This window comes from Geotrypetes seraphini, chromosome 3 (assembly GCF_902459505.1).
Source record: "Geotrypetes seraphini chromosome 3, aGeoSer1.1, whole genome shotgun sequence".
Taxonomy (NCBI): domain Eukaryota; kingdom Metazoa; phylum Chordata; class Amphibia; order Gymnophiona; family Dermophiidae; genus Geotrypetes; species Geotrypetes seraphini.
This window is the reverse complement of record NC_047086.1, coordinates 173921694-173939305: the sequence shown is the minus strand read 5'-3', so window position 1 is coordinate 173939305 and position 17612 is coordinate 173921694. Positions and strand designations below refer to the sequence as shown.

Here is a 17612-nt window from a genome sequence, read left to right as displayed (position 1 = left end):
AAGGCTTCTGGGCGGCAAGAAGAAAGTGCAGCAGTGGCGGGCGGACAGGGTTTGAATCGGCGCTGGAGGGAGGGAAAGAGGGAGGCTGGCAGGCAGCGGTGGCGGACCGGGGTTGAATCGGGCGCTGAAGGGAGGCAGGCTTTGGCGTGGCAGGGAGGCTGGCAGGCAGGCTGGCTTTGGGGGAAGGGGTAGGACAAAGGCTGGAAAGCAGCGAGGGAGACATAGGAAGGAGGCACTGAGGACACTAAGGATATATGAAGGGGCACTAAGGACATAGGAAGGGGCACTAAGAACATAGGAAGGAGGCACTGGGGGCACTAAGAACACAGAAAGGAGCACTAAGGACATAGGAAGGGGCACTAAGGATATAGGAGGGGCACTAAGGACATAGGAAGGAGGCACTGGGGGGCACTAAGGACACAGGGAGGGGCACTAAGGACATAGGAAGGAGGCACTTGGGGCACTAAGGACATGGGAAGGAAGGAAGGAGGGAATAGAAAGGGACAATTATTGGGCCTGAGTGCAGAAAGAAAGAAATGAAAGAAAGGATGCACAGTCAAAAGGAAACACAACCAGAGACTCATGAAATCACCCGACAGCAAAGGTAGGAAAAAATGATTTTATTTTCAATTTAGTGATCAAAATGTGTCAGTTTTGAAAATTTATATTCGCTGTCTATATTTAACACTATATTTGTCTATTTTTCTATAGTTACTGAGGTGACATTGCATATTTAAAGTCATCTGCCTTGATATCTTTGAAAACCCCCAAATATAAATGATAATTAACATTTTCTCTGCGTATAGTGTGCTTTGTGGGTTTTTTAAATTTTATGGTTACTATTATGAATTAAAAAGATTATGTGTATATGAAAAATGAATGTAAGAAACTGGGGGTGGGATTAGGGCTGGGCTAGGGCAGGACTGACAATTAATAGATGTCCCATTTTGATTTTAAAAAAATAAATGGTCACGTTAGGTATGGGAGAAGGGAAGGGGCCGCACATGTGGAGTGGAGGAATGGGAAGAGGCCGGGGGGGGGGGGGAGGGCAGAGAGGAGGAGAGATGCCAGCTTTGGGAATGATGTCACACAGTCATTTAACCGTATATAAGGAGTGTAGCTGTGGTGTGGTGAAGCCTAAACAGAAAGTGAAAACTGAAGATTTGTTTGATGTTAATCCTCAAGCGAATGTTACTCAAGGGAATTTATAACTGGGCAACGCCGGGTGATCAGTTAGTTAAATGTAAAACTAAATGCAATTGTAAATAAATAATAAAAATTAATCAAGCTGATTGAATCTTAACACACATGAATTCCCATTTTAGATAGAAAGTAGAAACTGGGAATCAATATGTCCAGTTTGAGACATATACAGTTCTGTATAGTATTTTAGAAAAGGATCTGCTGATATAGAGGCTTTTCTAGAAAAACATAGAGAGATACACACTACTTGCATGTATGTGCAGGGGGAGCAGCCATTTCACAAAGATACACATTGAAAAACTAATTGGAGCAAACACAGCAACTCATCCTTGGGAATGCTGCCACTGACCCACATATGCCCGTCAACATCCAAATCTACACATATACATCCCACTAACTGCCAACAGCAAGGGCAAAGGTGGACCATGGGGGTGGAGAGGGAGGGCAAGGAGGAAAGAAAGAGCGGAATATGCTGGGCCACATAGGAAAGGATAGGGAGGTAGAAAGTTCTTTATCTTCATACCATGTTCTGCAGCACTGGGGTAGGGGGTATGGAGGGGGGGGTTGGGCATCGCGGTGGTGGCAGCAAGGATGTCTCTATTCAGTCTCCTCAAACTACACACTTGGTCTGATGCTCTTAAAATGGTGTGTCCTAGGCGGATGCCTAGTCTACCTAGTGCAAGGGCTGCCTTTGGCAGAGGGCAACCACAAATACAGGATCCAGAAGAAACCCCTGAGACTATGGAGAAAACAACAAACCAAGGAGGCTACAACAATGCCAAACATACTGTAAAAGAATGACAGCACCAGAAGCAGAGACTTTTTTTCATGAAATAAGCAAACTTTTAGCAAGCTGTGATCATCCAGGTTGTTGCCTACCTTTGGCTCCTTTAGATAGCAGTGCATAGCTTGGGTGACATCGGCAGCATGAACAGCATTGTGGTATGGATTTTGGCTATGGTAATCTTCTTGAACCAGAACTACAGTTGGAAACAAAGTCACTGTTACCTCTTCTGATAAGATCTAGGAGAATTTTTAGCATGTGCTTTTTAGGATATATTATGCAGATAAAATGCATCCTGTAAAAATTACATAGCGACAGTGCCTGGAATTTCTGAATCGTACAAGTAGGATTAGGAAATGTATACATCAACCAGGGGTAGGTCAAATGAGTCAATATTAATGTAACAGTCTTTATCATATATTCACGGTCTGTGTTTCAGCTTAGGAACCTGCCTCAGGGGTATAATCGACATCCAGCAGTTGGCGCTCTTGTGACATCAAAAATAACTGTGGCAGTAAGTAAATCAGGTGCAATCCAGAAGCTAAAAAGTATATCCCTCCGATTCAATAGCCAGTGGTATAAGCTCTATGAGAAAGCGTTTGAAAATATTGACTCATTTGACCTACCCCTGGTTAATGTGTACATTTCCTAACCCCACTTGTGTGATTTAGATTGTTTCCCCGTGGGGCCCATTTCCTTGTTTTTTGCATCACATTTTGTTCTGCCTGAAATTTCTGATCACTGCCTGAAGTTTAGATGGCTTGGAAGCCTTACTAAGATGGCTTTTGAAAAAATAAATGGAAGCAGAAATCATTTGAAAGGTTTGTAAAGCTGCAAGGTTTCTCAATAAAATTAATAAACTGTTTTTCATTCTTATGAAACTACCCATTCAAACTTTACTACAAAATAACTTTTAAAATCCCATACCTTTACAAATAAAAGTCCGGTTGGTGGGTTGCTCACAACCTCTAGCCAGCAGGCTCGCTACTTCAAAATGGTGGTCCTTTCCCTTCCCAGTGCATTCTGGGATGAACTGGGGATGGGAGGGGCCTTAGGCACCTGGGCCAACAAAGAGTCTCCTATGGGAGGGGCCTTAAGCATTTGAGCCAATCAGATCCTTAAGCCCCTCCCTGGTGCATCCCAGAATGAACCAGGAAGGGGAAGACTCGCCATATTGAAGTGGCAGACCTGCCACCCGGAGGGTGTGAGCATCCGTTCGGCCAAACTTTCTCTGTACAAGTACGGGGTGGGGGGGGAGGTTGTCAGGGCAGAATTAGGTGTGTCGGGAGGTCAGCTTTACGGGGTGTTGGGGTGGGGTCTGGGGAGGTGTCGGCCATTCCGGGAGGTGAGAGCATCCTTCCTGCCTGACGTACTTCAGGAGAAGTTCGAGGGCAGGAGGGAGTGGGCAGCTGATGGCAGGTGCAGAAATGTTCAAATTCTATAACATCGTGTCTAAGTTCAGGGAATACCCTGCCTTTTCCATGGCCATTCCCCTTTTGATTTGTATACTATGGAACTTAGGCACACATGTTTTGGAGTACAGCATAGGGAGAGTCATGCAACTTCTGATTATTACCAATTAAGGCCCTGATGCACATAAGGTTTCCTTGTAAGTAAGTCTGGTTTTAACTCTTCTGCCGATACTCTAAAGTGTTCTCAGTGGCTGCTACCGATTGCCATAGCAGCCACTGAGAATTCTATGCTAATGCATTACAAGGAGCAAACTTTAACAGCAGGGCCTGGGCTGTTGTAGCCTTACTTTCCTGTCAGTTCTTGAGCACTGATTGGCTCAAGCACTGACAGGAAAATAAGGCTAGAACAGACCAGACCCTAACGTTAAAATTTTGCCCTCCTGCTGAAGCCTCCAAGGAAGGCCAGACCCTCCCCTGATGCCAGGACCCCCAACCACCCCATACATCAGAGGATCGGCAGGAAAGATGCCCACTTCCTCCTGCCAGCAGGCCCGCCTCTTCAAAATGGCAGGTCTTCTCTTTCCCTGCCATGATCAGCTGAACCAGCAGGCAGGAAGAGCAAGAGCTGCTTTTTTTTTTGACAGGCAGGCAGGAGAAGGAGCTGTGCTACTGATTGCTCTGCCAGAGCACAGTTTCTCCCCCTTTACTGGCAATGCTCTACATAAATAGCAATCTACCTGAAAACGGTGGAAGTGGATAAATAAATAACAATAAATAAGACTACTCCACTTATTTAAACTATAAGCACTATCTCCACATAAATAGCATGCATATAATTTGCGTGCTATTGTGCTGAGCATCGCCAATAAAACAAAAATCATTTCCACCATGGTATTTTCTACCTTTGCGTCTGAAGCTTTGTGCATCAGAGCCTAGGGTATTTGTTAACTCCAATAATTTTTAGCACTTAATTCTAATTAGTGTACACGTAGATCTGGGATCCGCATCTAAATTTGGGTTACCTATACAGAATCTGGAGGATTATCTTTTTTATATTTGGCAAATAGAAGCCCATAAGTTGTACTTATTAGACAGAAACTGTGGTAGTCTGTTTCTGTAGTATTGTGACAAGAAACTATTAGTTTTTTCCTTTTGAAAAAAATTAAAGACACGTTTATTTATAGAAAGGTTTCCACACTGACATAACTGGAAGGCTTTGCACTAACAATATCATGTAGTTTCTCCCTGTGATTTCAGCTGCCTTTATCCAATTTTAATGGTTCATGTTTTCTGTTATCCTTTGCCTTTCTTTATGCATGTTTGATTATTATGTATGTTTTATTTTATAAGGTTTCTAACACTATTTCTAATAGGTGGGGTAAAAGGTTTTTTTAAAAAATGAAAATAAAATGAAGTTTGAATTAACCAGGGAGTATACATCCAGATGGCTCTCCTTATTTGGTTAGGAACAAAATATGACATCATGGGACATCTGAATACGTATGCTTTCACTTTCACTTATTCTCTTATTGGGGGGATTTCATTTTTGAGGTTTTATCTCAGTACATCATTTCATCTCAGGCCTGACTCGACCACCAGGCAGACTAGGCATCTGTCTAGGATGGCATAGTTGAGGGAGGTGACACTGGTGTGGTAGAAATCAGTGGTTGGGCTATGCTAAACAAGAGTCAGGGCAGCTGGCAAAGTGTTTCGAGTACATGTGTAGCTCAGGCCTGCCATGTCCTGCCTCATTCAAGTTGGGGGGGGGAGATGTGGTAGGGGGGAAGTGGAGGAGTGGCCTAGTGGTTAGAGCAGCTGCCTCAGCACCCTAAGGTTATGAGTTTGATTCCCACTGCAACCCCTTGTGACTCTAGGCAAGCTAGGTACAAAATAAGTATCTGTCTAAAAAGCACAGTTACTTACCGTAACAGGTGTTATCCAGGGACAGCAGGCATATATTCTCACATGTGGGTGACGTCATCTACGGAGCCCCGGCGCGGACAGCTTTTCAAGCAAACTTGATTGAAGTTTCAAGTTTGCACACTGCACCACGCATGTGCATGCCTTCTCGCCCACTAGAGGGCGCATCCCACCTCGTGGTCCTCAGTTCCATAACTAGCAAGGAAGCCATCCCCGGGGAGGCGGGCGGGTTGTGAGAATATATGCCTGCTGTCCCTGGATAACACCTGTTACGGTAAGTAACTGTGCTTTATCCCAGGACAAGCAGGCATGATATTCTCACATGTGGGTGACCTCCAAGCTAACCAAAAAAGGGCAGGTGGGAGGATGGCAATTTAGGAAAACAGATTTTGCAAAACTGACTGGCCAAACCGGCCGTCACTCCTGGATAAAGAGTCCAGGCAGTAATGAGAGGTGAATGTATGAACCGAAGACCAAGTGGTAGCCTTACATATGTCCTCCATCGGAGTGGATCGGAGGAAAGCTATCGAAGCTGCCATCGCTCGGACCTTGTGCCCCGTGACTCGAACCGGGGGAGGAAGGCCGGCCTGAGCGTAGCAAAAGGAAATGCAAGCGGCCAACCAGTTAGACAGAGTGCGCTTGGAAACTGGATGCCCTAACCGATTGGGATCGAAGGACAAGAACAATTGAGGAACCTTCCGATGAGGCCTGGTGCGTTGCAGATAAAATGCCAACGCCCTCTTACAGTCAAGCGTGTGAAGCGCCGTCTCGCCCGGATGGGAGTGGGGCTTCGGGAAGAACACAGGAAGGACAATGGACTGATTGAGGTGGAAGTCAGAAACAACTTTAGGTAAAAACTTAGGATGGGTGCGGAGGACCACCTTGTCGTGATGAAAGACAGTGAAAGGAGGGTCCGCAACCAAGGCTTGCAACTCCCCAATCCGCCTGGCGGAGGTGAGGGCAATTAGAAACACCGCCTTCCAAGTCAGAAATTTCAAGGGGGACTTGTTGAGTGGCTCAAACGGGGGTTTCATCAGTTGAGCCAGAACCACATTCAAATTCCACACGACGGACGGAGGCTTAAGAGGGGGACAAACCCTGAGTAACCCTTTCATGAAGCGTGTCACCAAGGGATGGAGTGACAGAGGGCGTCCCTCCAGAGGTTGGTGGAAAGCAGAAATCGCACTGAGATGAACCCGCACCGAAGTGGTTTTCAAGCCGGAGCGCGACAAATGAAACAAATATTCTAAAACCGAGGATACCGGAACTGATACCGGATCCAGGTGGAAAGACGAGCACCAGGTGGAGAACCTGGTCCATTTCTGCGCATAGCAAAGCCTCGTCGAGATCTTGCGGGAGGCTTCCAACACCTCCTTCACCGATTGAGACAGGTCCGGAGGAGTCAGGGAACAAGAAACCAGGCTGTCAGGTGCAATGACTGCAGATTGGGATGTAACATGGATCCTTGACTCTGAGACAGCAGAGAAGGAGAGACAGGCAGGGGAAGAGGCTCTCTGGCGCTGAGCTGGAGCAGCAGGGAGAACCAGTGCTGACGCGGCCATCGAGGTGCTATGAGAATCATCGTGGCCGTGGACGATTTTAGGTGTACCAACGTTCGCATGATCAGAGGGAACGGAGGGAATGCATACAGGAACCTCCCTTCCCAGTCGAGTAGGAAGGCATCCGCTTCCAGACGGTCCTGCGAGTACATCCGAGAACAATATAGTGGTAGTTTGTGTGTCTCCGGAGAGGCAAACAGATCCACCTGTGGCGTTCCCCAGCGAGCGAAAATCTCGTGTAGAACTGCTGAGTGTAGAGTCCACTCGTGCGGTTGCAGAAGTCGACTCAGTTTGTCCGCCAGGCAATTCCGTTCTCCCTGGATGTAGACCGCCCGGAGGAAGATGTTCCGGGAGGCCGCCCACTCCCAGAGGCGAAGAGCTTCGGAGCAGAGGGGCCATGACCCCGTTCCTCCCTGCTTGTTCACATAATACATTGCCACCTGATTGTCCGTGCGGACGAGGACCACCTGGTCCTGCAATATGTGAACGAAGGCTCGAAGTGCTAGGAAGATGGCTCGCAGCTCTAGCACGTTGATGTGACACTGACGGTCTTCTGTCGACCACAGGCCCTGCGTGCGAAGACCGTCGAGATGGGCTCCCCACGCGTACTCCGAGGAGTCCGTGGTCAGGACCTTGCGAAAAGGCGGAGTGAGGAACAATAGCCCCATGGACAGATTTGAAGAGTCTGTCCACCAACGCAGCGATTTCCGCAAGGGCGGAGTTACCGAAATGAGGCGAGACACCGGGTCGCACTCCTGACGCCACTGGGACGCGAGGGTCCACTGAGGGATCCTCAGATGTAGCCTCGCAAATGGCGTGACATGTACCGTCGAGGCCATATGGCCCAGCAGCATCATCATGCGCTTGGCCGATACCCTCGATAGTTGAGAGACCTGGCGGCTCATCCGTACCAAGGTTTCCAACCGCTGGGTCGGCAGGTAGGAGCGTAGGCGCACCGTGTCCAGCACCGCACCTATGAATTGAAGAGACTGAGACGGCCTCAATTGAGACTTTGGAAAGTTTATCTCGAACCCGAGAGTTTGCAGGAAGGTAATAGACTGTCGGGTCGCTGAGATAACCCCCTCCCTGGTCGGGGCTTTGATGAGCCAATCGTCCAGGTAAGGGAACACATGGAGTCCACGTGACCTCAGGGCTGCCGCAACCACCACCATGCACTTCGTGAATACTCGTGGGGACGCGGCCAGGCCGAAGGGCAGTACCCTGTACTGGAGGTGGAGGTCCCCCACCTGGAATCGTAAGAATCTTCGGCAGGCGGGGTGCACCGGAACATGGGTGTATGCTTCCTTCAGGTCGAGGGAGCACATCCAGTCCCCTTCCTCCAAGAGAGGATACAAAACCGGGAGAGATAGCATTCGAAACTTCTCCCGGGCCAGGAATTTGTTGAGCTTCCTGAGGTCCAGTATGGGGCGCAGGTCCCCGATCTTTTTTGGAACCAAAAAGTAGCGGGAGTAAAACCCCGTACCCCACTGGTCCTTGGGGACCGGCTCGACCGCCCGAAGCTTCAAGAGGGCTTTGGCTTCGGTTATAAGGGTCGGTAGCTGCGAACGGTTGCAGGGGACTAAACTTGGAGGACTGTCCGGTGGCGAGGACACAAAGTTGAGCGAGTAGCCCTCGGAGACGATCCGGAGCACCCAAGCGTCTGAGGTAATCCCGGTCCATGCCTCCCGGAAGGACCGCAGACGGCCCCCGATAGGAAGGGGTTCCTGTGAAAGTGCGGAGGGGAACCCGCCCCGTCCGCTCAGCCCGTCAAAAGGAAGGCGCGGGCTTAGAAGGGCCTTGCGCCTGTGCTTGGGTTTGTCCCCCTCTGCCTCGCTGAGACGGACGTCTCGGAGGCGGTCTCGAGAAAGCCGGGGTCGACTTCTGAGGGTATCGGCGCGGCGGAGGCCGAAAGGGTTTCTGCGGCGGGGGTCTAGGTTTGGGGCGGACCAGGGATGCTAGAGAGCGCTCCTGTTCCGACAAGCGTTTGGTCGCCGCATCCAATGACTCGTCGAATAACTCGGACCCCACACAAGGCAAGTCAGCCAGGCGTTCCTGCAGGTTTGGGTCCATGTCGAGGGTGCGAAGCCAGGCCAAGCGGCGCATGGCCACCGAGAGGGCCGACACCCTCGAAACCAGCTCAAAGGCGTCGTACACTGCGTGGAATAGGTACAACCGCAATTGAGACAGGTTGGACATAAACTTATCGAATCCTGCTCTTTGGGAGTCCGGTAACGAGTTTCGATATTGAGGAAGATCCTTCACCATACCACGCAAATAGGAGGAAAAGGTGAAGGCGTAATTTAGAACCCTGGTGGCCATCAGGGAATTTGAATAGAGGCGACGGCCAAATTTGTCCAGGGTCCGCCCCTCCCTGCCTGGTGGAACCGCCGCAGAAACCCGTGAGGGTTGTGATTTTTTAAGAGCAGACTCCACCAGAAGAGACTGGTGGGAGAGCTGCGCCTTATCGAACCCTTTAGGGGGAATCGTCCTATACTTCGATTCCATTTTCGAAGGCACAGACGTGACTGTAAGAGGGCTTGACAAGTTATTCAGCCAGGTTTGCAGAAGGACACTGTTGAGAGGGAGTCTAGGCACCTCCCTAGGAAGAGTAGGGAGGTCCTGTTCCTCCAAAAATTCTTTGGAATACCGAGAGCCTACCATGAGGTCAATCCCCAGGGCTTGGGCCATGTCCTGCACGAAAATGAGGACGGCCTAGCCTGGGGGGACGGGGTTCTCGACCGCCCCGCCGAGGAGAGGGGGGAGGCTTCATGGGAATAATGAGGATCCCTAACCGATCCCGAATCCCAGGATCCCCTCTCGAGGGCCCTCGAGGGGGAAGGGGAAGTTGTCCTCCTCGCAGAACCCTTGGGTGAGGACCCCGGGGTTCGTGGGACACTCTCCCGTTTCCTCGGCGAGGCGGCCCGGGAAGACTTCCCATGAGGTGAGCGGAGGAGCCTCGGGTTGTCGAGGCGCAACTCCGACACCTGCAGCGCCTCGCCCCCGAACGACGAGGAACGGTCGCGCCGAGGCGAGCCTCGGGGCCGCTTAGACTTCCTCGATCGACGCCCCGTCCGAGGTCGCGTCGAGGGCGAGGCGTGTCTGGAAGACCCGGAGGAAGAGGAGGAAAGACGGCGCACTCTGCGCAACTTTTCCTTGGGCCTTACACTCCGCTCAGGGGGTTCCCCCGAGGTCGAGGTCCGGGGCGGGGCCGAGACCGAGGTGAACGGGGCCACCGTACCCGAGACCGAGGTCGCCGAGGTCGGGGCTCCCGAGGGAGCCCAGGCCGGGGCCTCCGAGACCGAAGGCGTTCCGGCCGAGGTCGAGGCCGCCGGAACCGCAGCACGCTGCAACACTTCCAGGGCTCCCGACAGCTCCGATGAGATCAGAGCTCGGAGGAGATCCTGGAAGGCCGGAATCCCCACGAAGGTGGGGAGTTCCGAGTCCGGGGCACACTCCCTGGAGGGCGACCTCGGTTTCGAGTATTCCCTCGGGGTGTGCGGAGTCGAGGTCCGATGCGGGGCCGGGGTCGACCCACCCGCCTTGGCCTGACTCGAGGATGGCTTCTTTGCTGAAGGGGATGGAACAGAGGACTTACCCGAAGCTTGCTTCACTGACGACGCCTTCGAGGAAGAGGGTCGAGGCGAGGCCGAGGCCCCCGAGGGCGCCGAGGCCGAGGTCAAGGCCGGGGCCGAAGCCGAGGCCGACGTCGAGGCCTTAGGCGGTGCGTCGACGGCGAACAATTCGGCCATTCTTGCCTTACGGCGGCGGAGGGCCCTGTTTTGGAAGGTAGCACAGCGATCACACGAGTCTGTCGGATGTTCGGGCCCAAGACAGACGATGCACCACCGGTGAGGGTCAGTGATGGAAAGCAACCTCTCGCACCGGCTGCACTTTTTGAATCCCGTAACAGGACGGGACATCCACTAAGAAAAAGAAGAAGGCCGGGAACGTACCAACGTCCCGCGGCCACGGATTCCGGGAGCCCCCGGAGTCCGATGAAAAACGAAAGACTTTTTTTTTTTTTTTGAAGGGAAACGAAAAGAACAAAACAGCACCGCGAACTAATTCGAAGGAAACCAAACTAAACGCGGCAGCTAGAAGGCAAAAACACTGGAGCTCAGATCCACAGGGCTTTCTTGCTCCGCGGAAAAATTTGAACTGAGGACCACGAGGTGGGATGCGCCCTCTAGTGGGCGAGAAGGCATGCACATGCGTGGTGCAGTGTGCAAACTTGAAACTTCAATCAAGTTTGCTTGAAAAGCTGTCCGCGCCGGGGCTCCGTAGATGACGTCACCCACATGTGAGAATATCATGCCTGCTTGTCCTGGGATAATATATAAACCGCTTTGATTGTAACCACACACAGAAAAAGCAGAAAAAGAGACTCTGGATTGGCAGGAGTTCGTGTGTAGCTCAGATAAGCGTTGCAAAAAGACTTCCCTGACGCAGCGGGGATGTAATTTGATCCCGTGAAATGTAGGCCACGTTGGACTGAGAGTAGCAAGCAACGGTCCTGGTTCTTAAAGAGCATAAGAATAAAGCTAAAAACTTTAAGCTCTATGAGGTTTAAATGTTTACAGCACATATGCACTTTTTGAAATGGCGCTTTATGAAATGGCACTTTAAAGCACTAGTACACTTTGGCACTAGTGCACTTTCTGTTGGTCCAGAGTCTCTGAAATGAACTGTGAGGTCTAAATAGTCTTTAGTATGAATGAATTATGCAGTCTCTTTAGTATTAAATAACAGTTTTAATGTAAATCATTGAAGAAATAAAATTTATACTTAATGTTAGAAAGAAGGTAGGGAGGATGGGTTCAAGCCAGTGATGTGAATATGAGTAAGAGAAAAGAAATGTCTTTCTCTTTGAAAGAACCCTGAATGGGTGAAAATCTAACACTCAATATTCTGAGGCTTGTTCCTGTCTATAAATAAAGAGAAAATAAATTATCCAGTGTCATTTTGGTTTATTTTGGTGGTTCTATATATTGTATTTAAATTTTATCATGAACCACAGCCAGAAACACATAAGACACGGCTATAATACACATGCTCAAGAAGCGTGCTTTTGTTTCGCCCCCCCCCCCAAAAAAAAGACTATAATTTATATAAATCATGTAGCTTTTTTTTTTTTTTTCCCATGAGCCACAGTCAAAACACATGCCAGAAATGTGCTTTTCACAGTACCGGCACCCCGGACCAGTCGCTGATTTTTTGCCAAAAACTGACACTGCGCTTGGAGAATCACTTAGTGATGTTAAAGAATACACTGAAGTGCTCATTTAAATATTGATGAACCCATATGCATGGCAGAATCAGAGACGGCTAGGAAGTTTGGAAAAGACTGCAAGCCATTTTTATAATCCGCTGCTATAATATATGCACGCTATATCGGCTGGAACCGGTTAAAGGCAACCTTACATTTTGATAATCTGATCCTGGAGTGAGATGCTGGACATGTGGGAATCAAGAGAGAGAAAGAAGGAGATGCTGGACAATTCAGGGGAAGCGACTGAAGGCAAGATGCTGGACACCTGAAGAGGAACAGAGTAGGGGGGTACAGAAGAAGAGACACTGGGCATAAGAGGGGTAGGGAAGGGAAGGGAAAAGAATATGCTGTTTATAAGCTGGAAGGGTCATGAGCCACCCCTGAGGGGTGGGGGGTACATTGTTGAAGGTTTGTTTAGGGCATCACTCTTGGGCAGACCTTGATTCTTGTCCTTATTCAATCTGCTAGAACCTAATTCTCTTATGAACAGTTCTGATTTTAACTTCAAGCCAGAATGCATCCACCTTCCACAGAGTGAGGAACAAGGGCAGTATTCCACCCTCCTATTTTTAAGGACTTTTAAATACCAAGTCCTCCTCCCTATAGCCAGCATGTCCAAGTTACACCAAAACTTCCTTTACTTGTTCAGGGTCAGAGAAAAAGTTTCAGTTGAGGCTAGTCCTCAGCACAGCTCTTGGGTTTTCCAGGAACTGCCATAGCAACAGTAGTCAGCTTCCTTTTATCACCAAATCTCAAGTGCTCCTTGACAATTAGTTACCTAAAGCTCTCCTATCCATAGACAGGATGAGAACCCTCTGCTTCCTGTACTTCAGTGCATATATACAATTTTTGTTCCTACAATATCTTTCCTAGGGGACAGCCCTGGTCTTTCCTAGCACTGCCTAAGTTTGACAATACTACTTAGGTAAAAGTTGCTGTGTCTTTTCCATTCTACATCTTCTAATATCCAAATTACACCAGGACAAAACTCAGCTTGCTAAGAGTTTTTACCCTACCCTCAGAAGCTCAGTGGGATTCTTGCTTCCCTGCCGCAACTCAGCTGTTTGTACACTTGAATCGTTCAGTACTGGAAGTTAGGGTTGTTCTCTAAGCTCAAGCTTATAGACAGCTGAGTCACGGCAGGAGAAACAGGAATCCTGCTGAGCTTCTGCCACTAGAGTCAGACGAGGGAAAAGAAACTGAGTGAAGGTTAGTGGGGGTACATGAAAGAGAAAGACTGGGTGAAAATGTGGGGGAGGGGAGGAGGGCATGAGAAAGATATTTGGTGCGGGGGAATATGAGAGAGAGACTAGGTGAAGTGGGTGGGTGGGTGGGGGAGGGGACGGTGTATATGAAAGAGGGACAAAGGTTAGCGCAGCCTGGATGAAACACATTTCTTCAGTAAAACAGCTCCAACCTCCTATAATATCACAATTTTAGCTTCATTAACTTTTGTTTTCTATTTTTTTTTATTTTTGCCACTATCAGAGATTAAAGCAGGATATATTATATTATTATATGCAGGAAAATGAAATTATTGAATGATATTTATGTTACCTGTATAGATAATAGTGGAATATGTGGAATATATTTTGTTCTTTCATTTGTATGACACTGTTTTTGATTAAAAATCAATAAAGAATTAAAAAAAAAAAAAAGAGAGAGAGAGAGAGATTAAAGCAGTAGGAAAGAATCTGGGCAAAACTGTATGCTTGTGTGTGTGTGGAGGGAATACAAGAGAGTGAGAGACTGGGAGAATACATGAAAGAAATGAAAAGAGATATTGAATGAAGGCTGGGGAGAGAAAGAGGGTGAAGGCTGGGGGTGTACATAAATAAGTACATAAAAGAGAGAAAGCGACAGAAACTGGATTTTCTCAGAGAAGGTGTGATTCTCACAAGGGCAAATAAAAATTAATTATTTAAAAAAAGAAAGAAAATTGATTTTTAAGCCTTCTGTACACACCTGGTATCATTTTGACCCCAGCCTGACAAATTAGTTTAGTTACTTACTTATAAATTGTAATTTTGATTTCAAATTCCAGGTACCTTTTCAATAGTAACAGACAACATATTTCCTGTCGTCTGTGATAAATACAGCTTTTGAATTTTTTTTTGTTTTAACCTAGTTTAACGTGAGTATACTGATTATACACACCTGGGGTCAAATCGACCCCACAGGTTTATGAAGGCAACATTGTCAACACTGAAAACGTCGTAATATATCTCCAAATCTCCAAAGTAATGCCCAACAAATGAGATAAGAGAAGTTGAAAACACTGCTAACAACAGCCATTTTTTACAACATTTGTACAGTGATTGTGCTGAATAAGAGAAGAAACATTTTTGAAACATCACCGGTTGTGCTGTAGGCCTAAATATACATTAAAAAAAATAAATCGCCAAGACAGTGAGAATTTGCTAAATTATTAAGCTGAAGCAACTTTCAGTGCTTATAAGTGATGGGGTCAAAATGACCCCAGTGTGTAAAGTTGTTGATAATTTAACGTATGCATGGAAGGATTTTAAAACAAATGCTTTTTTGAGGAAAAATCTTTCAAAAGATAGTTTTCTATTTAAGATACATTATAGTCCAAAAATTAAGGATTAGTTTTTAATTATGTAGCATGAGGCTTTATATCATGCAATGTTTACATTTTTTGGTAGGTTTTGATGGGTGGAGTCCACAATGATACTGTTGTATGTGTTTGTATAACAACAGAAGAAGGGGACTGTCTTTCTTGCAGAAACAATTGATATCTCAGGAAATGCAAATGCAGCAGAATATTTAAGGGAAGAAGCAGCAAAAGTTATAATAAAATGTGATCAAGAATTCAAATGTCTAGTAAGCAGTTTACTCACAGACAATGCTGCAAATGTATCCAAGATGAGAAGAAATTTAGTAGAGCACAATGAAAATACCAAACTCCCCCTTTTACAAAAGCTGACAGTGCAGGCAGGTGCAGTAAATGCTCCAACACCCATAGGAACTGAATGGGCATTGGAGCATTTGCTGCTTGGCACTTGGATACACGGTTTTGTAAAAAGGGGCCTAATAACATATGGTTGCAGTGCTCATTTGCTGCACCTCCTAGCCAAACACTTTAGTGTCCCAGAAATAAAGACTAATGTCACTGAAATTGCTAAATAATTCTGTAACAATCATTTTGCAGCAGCAGCAGCTCTGAAAAAAATGGATGGAACCAAGCTAATGCTACCATAAGATGTTAGATGGAACTATGTAGAGCAGTACAGTATATCAAGAACTAGCCTATTCTGATACATCTGGTTATAAATATTAAGATTATACTAAGTCTTTCTAATTAGTGATTTAAATTTTGATTTAAATCATGCTTGCTTGTGTATTAAAGACCTTCGAATGTTACAAAATTTAAAATGTGCTTTCCAATATAAAAAACTTGGACAAGCCTTCGTTATACTACAGCCGAAGGAAACTCTTGAAACAGGTGAGCCTGCAGGTAATAGTGATGCTCAAAGGTACTTACCTAAAAACTGGTGTAATTTCACCATGTCTAAATGGAAATGGTGAATAAGCCCATGAGAATTGAAGAGGTGACACAGCAATGTTACGAGGCTGTTTCCTGAATAAAAAATGAAATATATGTTATAAAGCTCTTAAGGTTGCACTTTCAACAAGATCAACTTCCTAACTAGAAACATATGTCTATATCCAGCAGGGGTCAAGAGTGGACAGAGATTTAATAGAAAACATTCAAAATACTGCATAGCTGTAAAAGGCGAAGTACTACTAATAGGAGACTTTAATATTCCAGATGTGGATTGGGGTATCCCTATCGCGGGATCTCCTAGAAGTAGGGAGATCTTGGATTCTATGCAAGGAGAACTGTTCCAGCAGTTGGTAATGGAACATGCGCAATGGGGCTATACTGGGAAAGTGTTTCTGATGATCATTTGGCATCCAGCGATTACTGCATGGTGTGGTGTAATATTAAGACAGGTGTAGAGAGAGCTCATTCGAAAGTAAAGTAAAAAAAAACTAACTTTGATCAGATGGGGCATCATGTCAAGGAATTGTTGTCTGGATGGGAACAATGAGAAAAATTGAAAGGAGCTATTGATAGAGCAACAAACTATTTTGTAAGAAAAGTAAGAGGAAAAGAAGGCTGCTTTTTGGTTCTCAAAAGTAGTAGCTGAGAAGGTAAGGAAAAAGAGATTAGCTTTCATAAACTACAAAAGATTGTAGAAAGAAGACGACAGGCAAAAATATCTGGAAAAGTTAAGAGAGGCTGATCAAGTAGTCAGAAAAGCTAAAGTGCAAATGGAAGAAAAACTAGCAGACAGAGTAAAATGGGAGGGGGGGGGCGGTATGGGAGACAAGACATTTAAAAATATATATTAGTGATAGCAGGAAGTGCAAAAGTGGCATTGTGAGACTCAAAGATGAAGAGGAGAAATATGTAGAAGCTGATAAAGATGAGGCTGAATTGCTTAACAAATATTTATGTTCTATGTTCACAGCTAAAGTGCTGGGACCACAGAAAACAAAAGCTAAAAGGGCTGGAAGTGTGGTAGACCCTGATCAATTTTCAGAGGATTGTGCTTGTGAGGAGCTTGCTAAACTAAAGGTGGAAAAGAGGATGGGGCTGGATGGTGTACATCTGAGGGTACTCAGGGAAGTTCTGATGGCTCCATTAGTTGATCTTTTCAATGCTTCTCTAGAGTCAGGAGTGGCACTGGAGGATTGGAGACAGGGGGATACAGTCCCTCTCCACAAAAGTGGAAGTAAGGAAGTAGGAAATTACAGGTCAGGGGAGTATATAGTGCTGTGGTTAGAGCTACAGCAGGGCCGGACTAATGAATAGACCCAATAGGCAAGTGCCTAGGGCCCAAAGTTGTCAGGGGGGCCTGATGAAACAGAGAACTTAGGTGTTTTTTTTCCTTGACAACACGGGCCCCCTGGGAAAGATTGGCAGCGCTGGGCCCCCCTGGGAGATCGACAATACTGCCCTCCCCCGACATCAGCACCAATGAACCAGAATAAGTGACGTCGGAGGGGGTGGACCGGCAGACGCAAGGAGTTGTGCGTCTGCTTGTCCAACCCCTCTGACTTCACTTACTTCTTCCCTGAGTAAAACTGGCAGACGCAGTCATTGCGGGACCTTGCAACAACTCTTTGAGTCTGCCGGTCCACCCCCTCCGACGTCACTTATTCTGGTTTGTTCATGTCAATGCCGGGGGGAGGGCGGTGTTGTCGATCTCCCAGGGGGGGGGCCCAGCACTGTCGATCTTTCCTGGGTAGCACGCATTGCAAAAGGAAAAAACAAACACCTTAGTCCTCTGTTTCTTCAGCGGGCCCCCTCTGATGTAGAAGTGTGGTAGAGGGAGAGAAAGGGGGCAGGGTGATATGGAAGGGTGGTGAAAGGAGAGAAAGGGGTAGATGCTGATGGAATTGGTGTGCAGGGAAAGGGGAGAGATATAAGGGGA

The 17612-nt window shown here is 47.1% G+C and overlaps 1 protein-coding gene across 8 annotated transcripts in view; it reads right to left on the bottom strand.

Moving 5' to 3' along the window:
- The window catches only part of PDE7B (phosphodiesterase 7B), a 500590-nt gene that overhangs the window by 72206 nt on the left and 410772 nt on the right, over window positions 1-17612 (bottom strand). For all 8 annotated transcript variants that reach the window (XM_033938169.1, XM_033938172.1, XM_033938168.1 and 5 more), the window contains 2 exons: window positions 15653-15748; window positions 2083-2183 (listed from right to left, as the gene is read on the bottom strand). In XM_033938169.1, the coding sequence (XP_033794060.1) occupies window positions 2083-2183; window positions 15653-15748 (197 nt within the window). The remainder of the gene's footprint in view (window positions 1-2082; window positions 2184-15652; window positions 15749-17612) is intronic.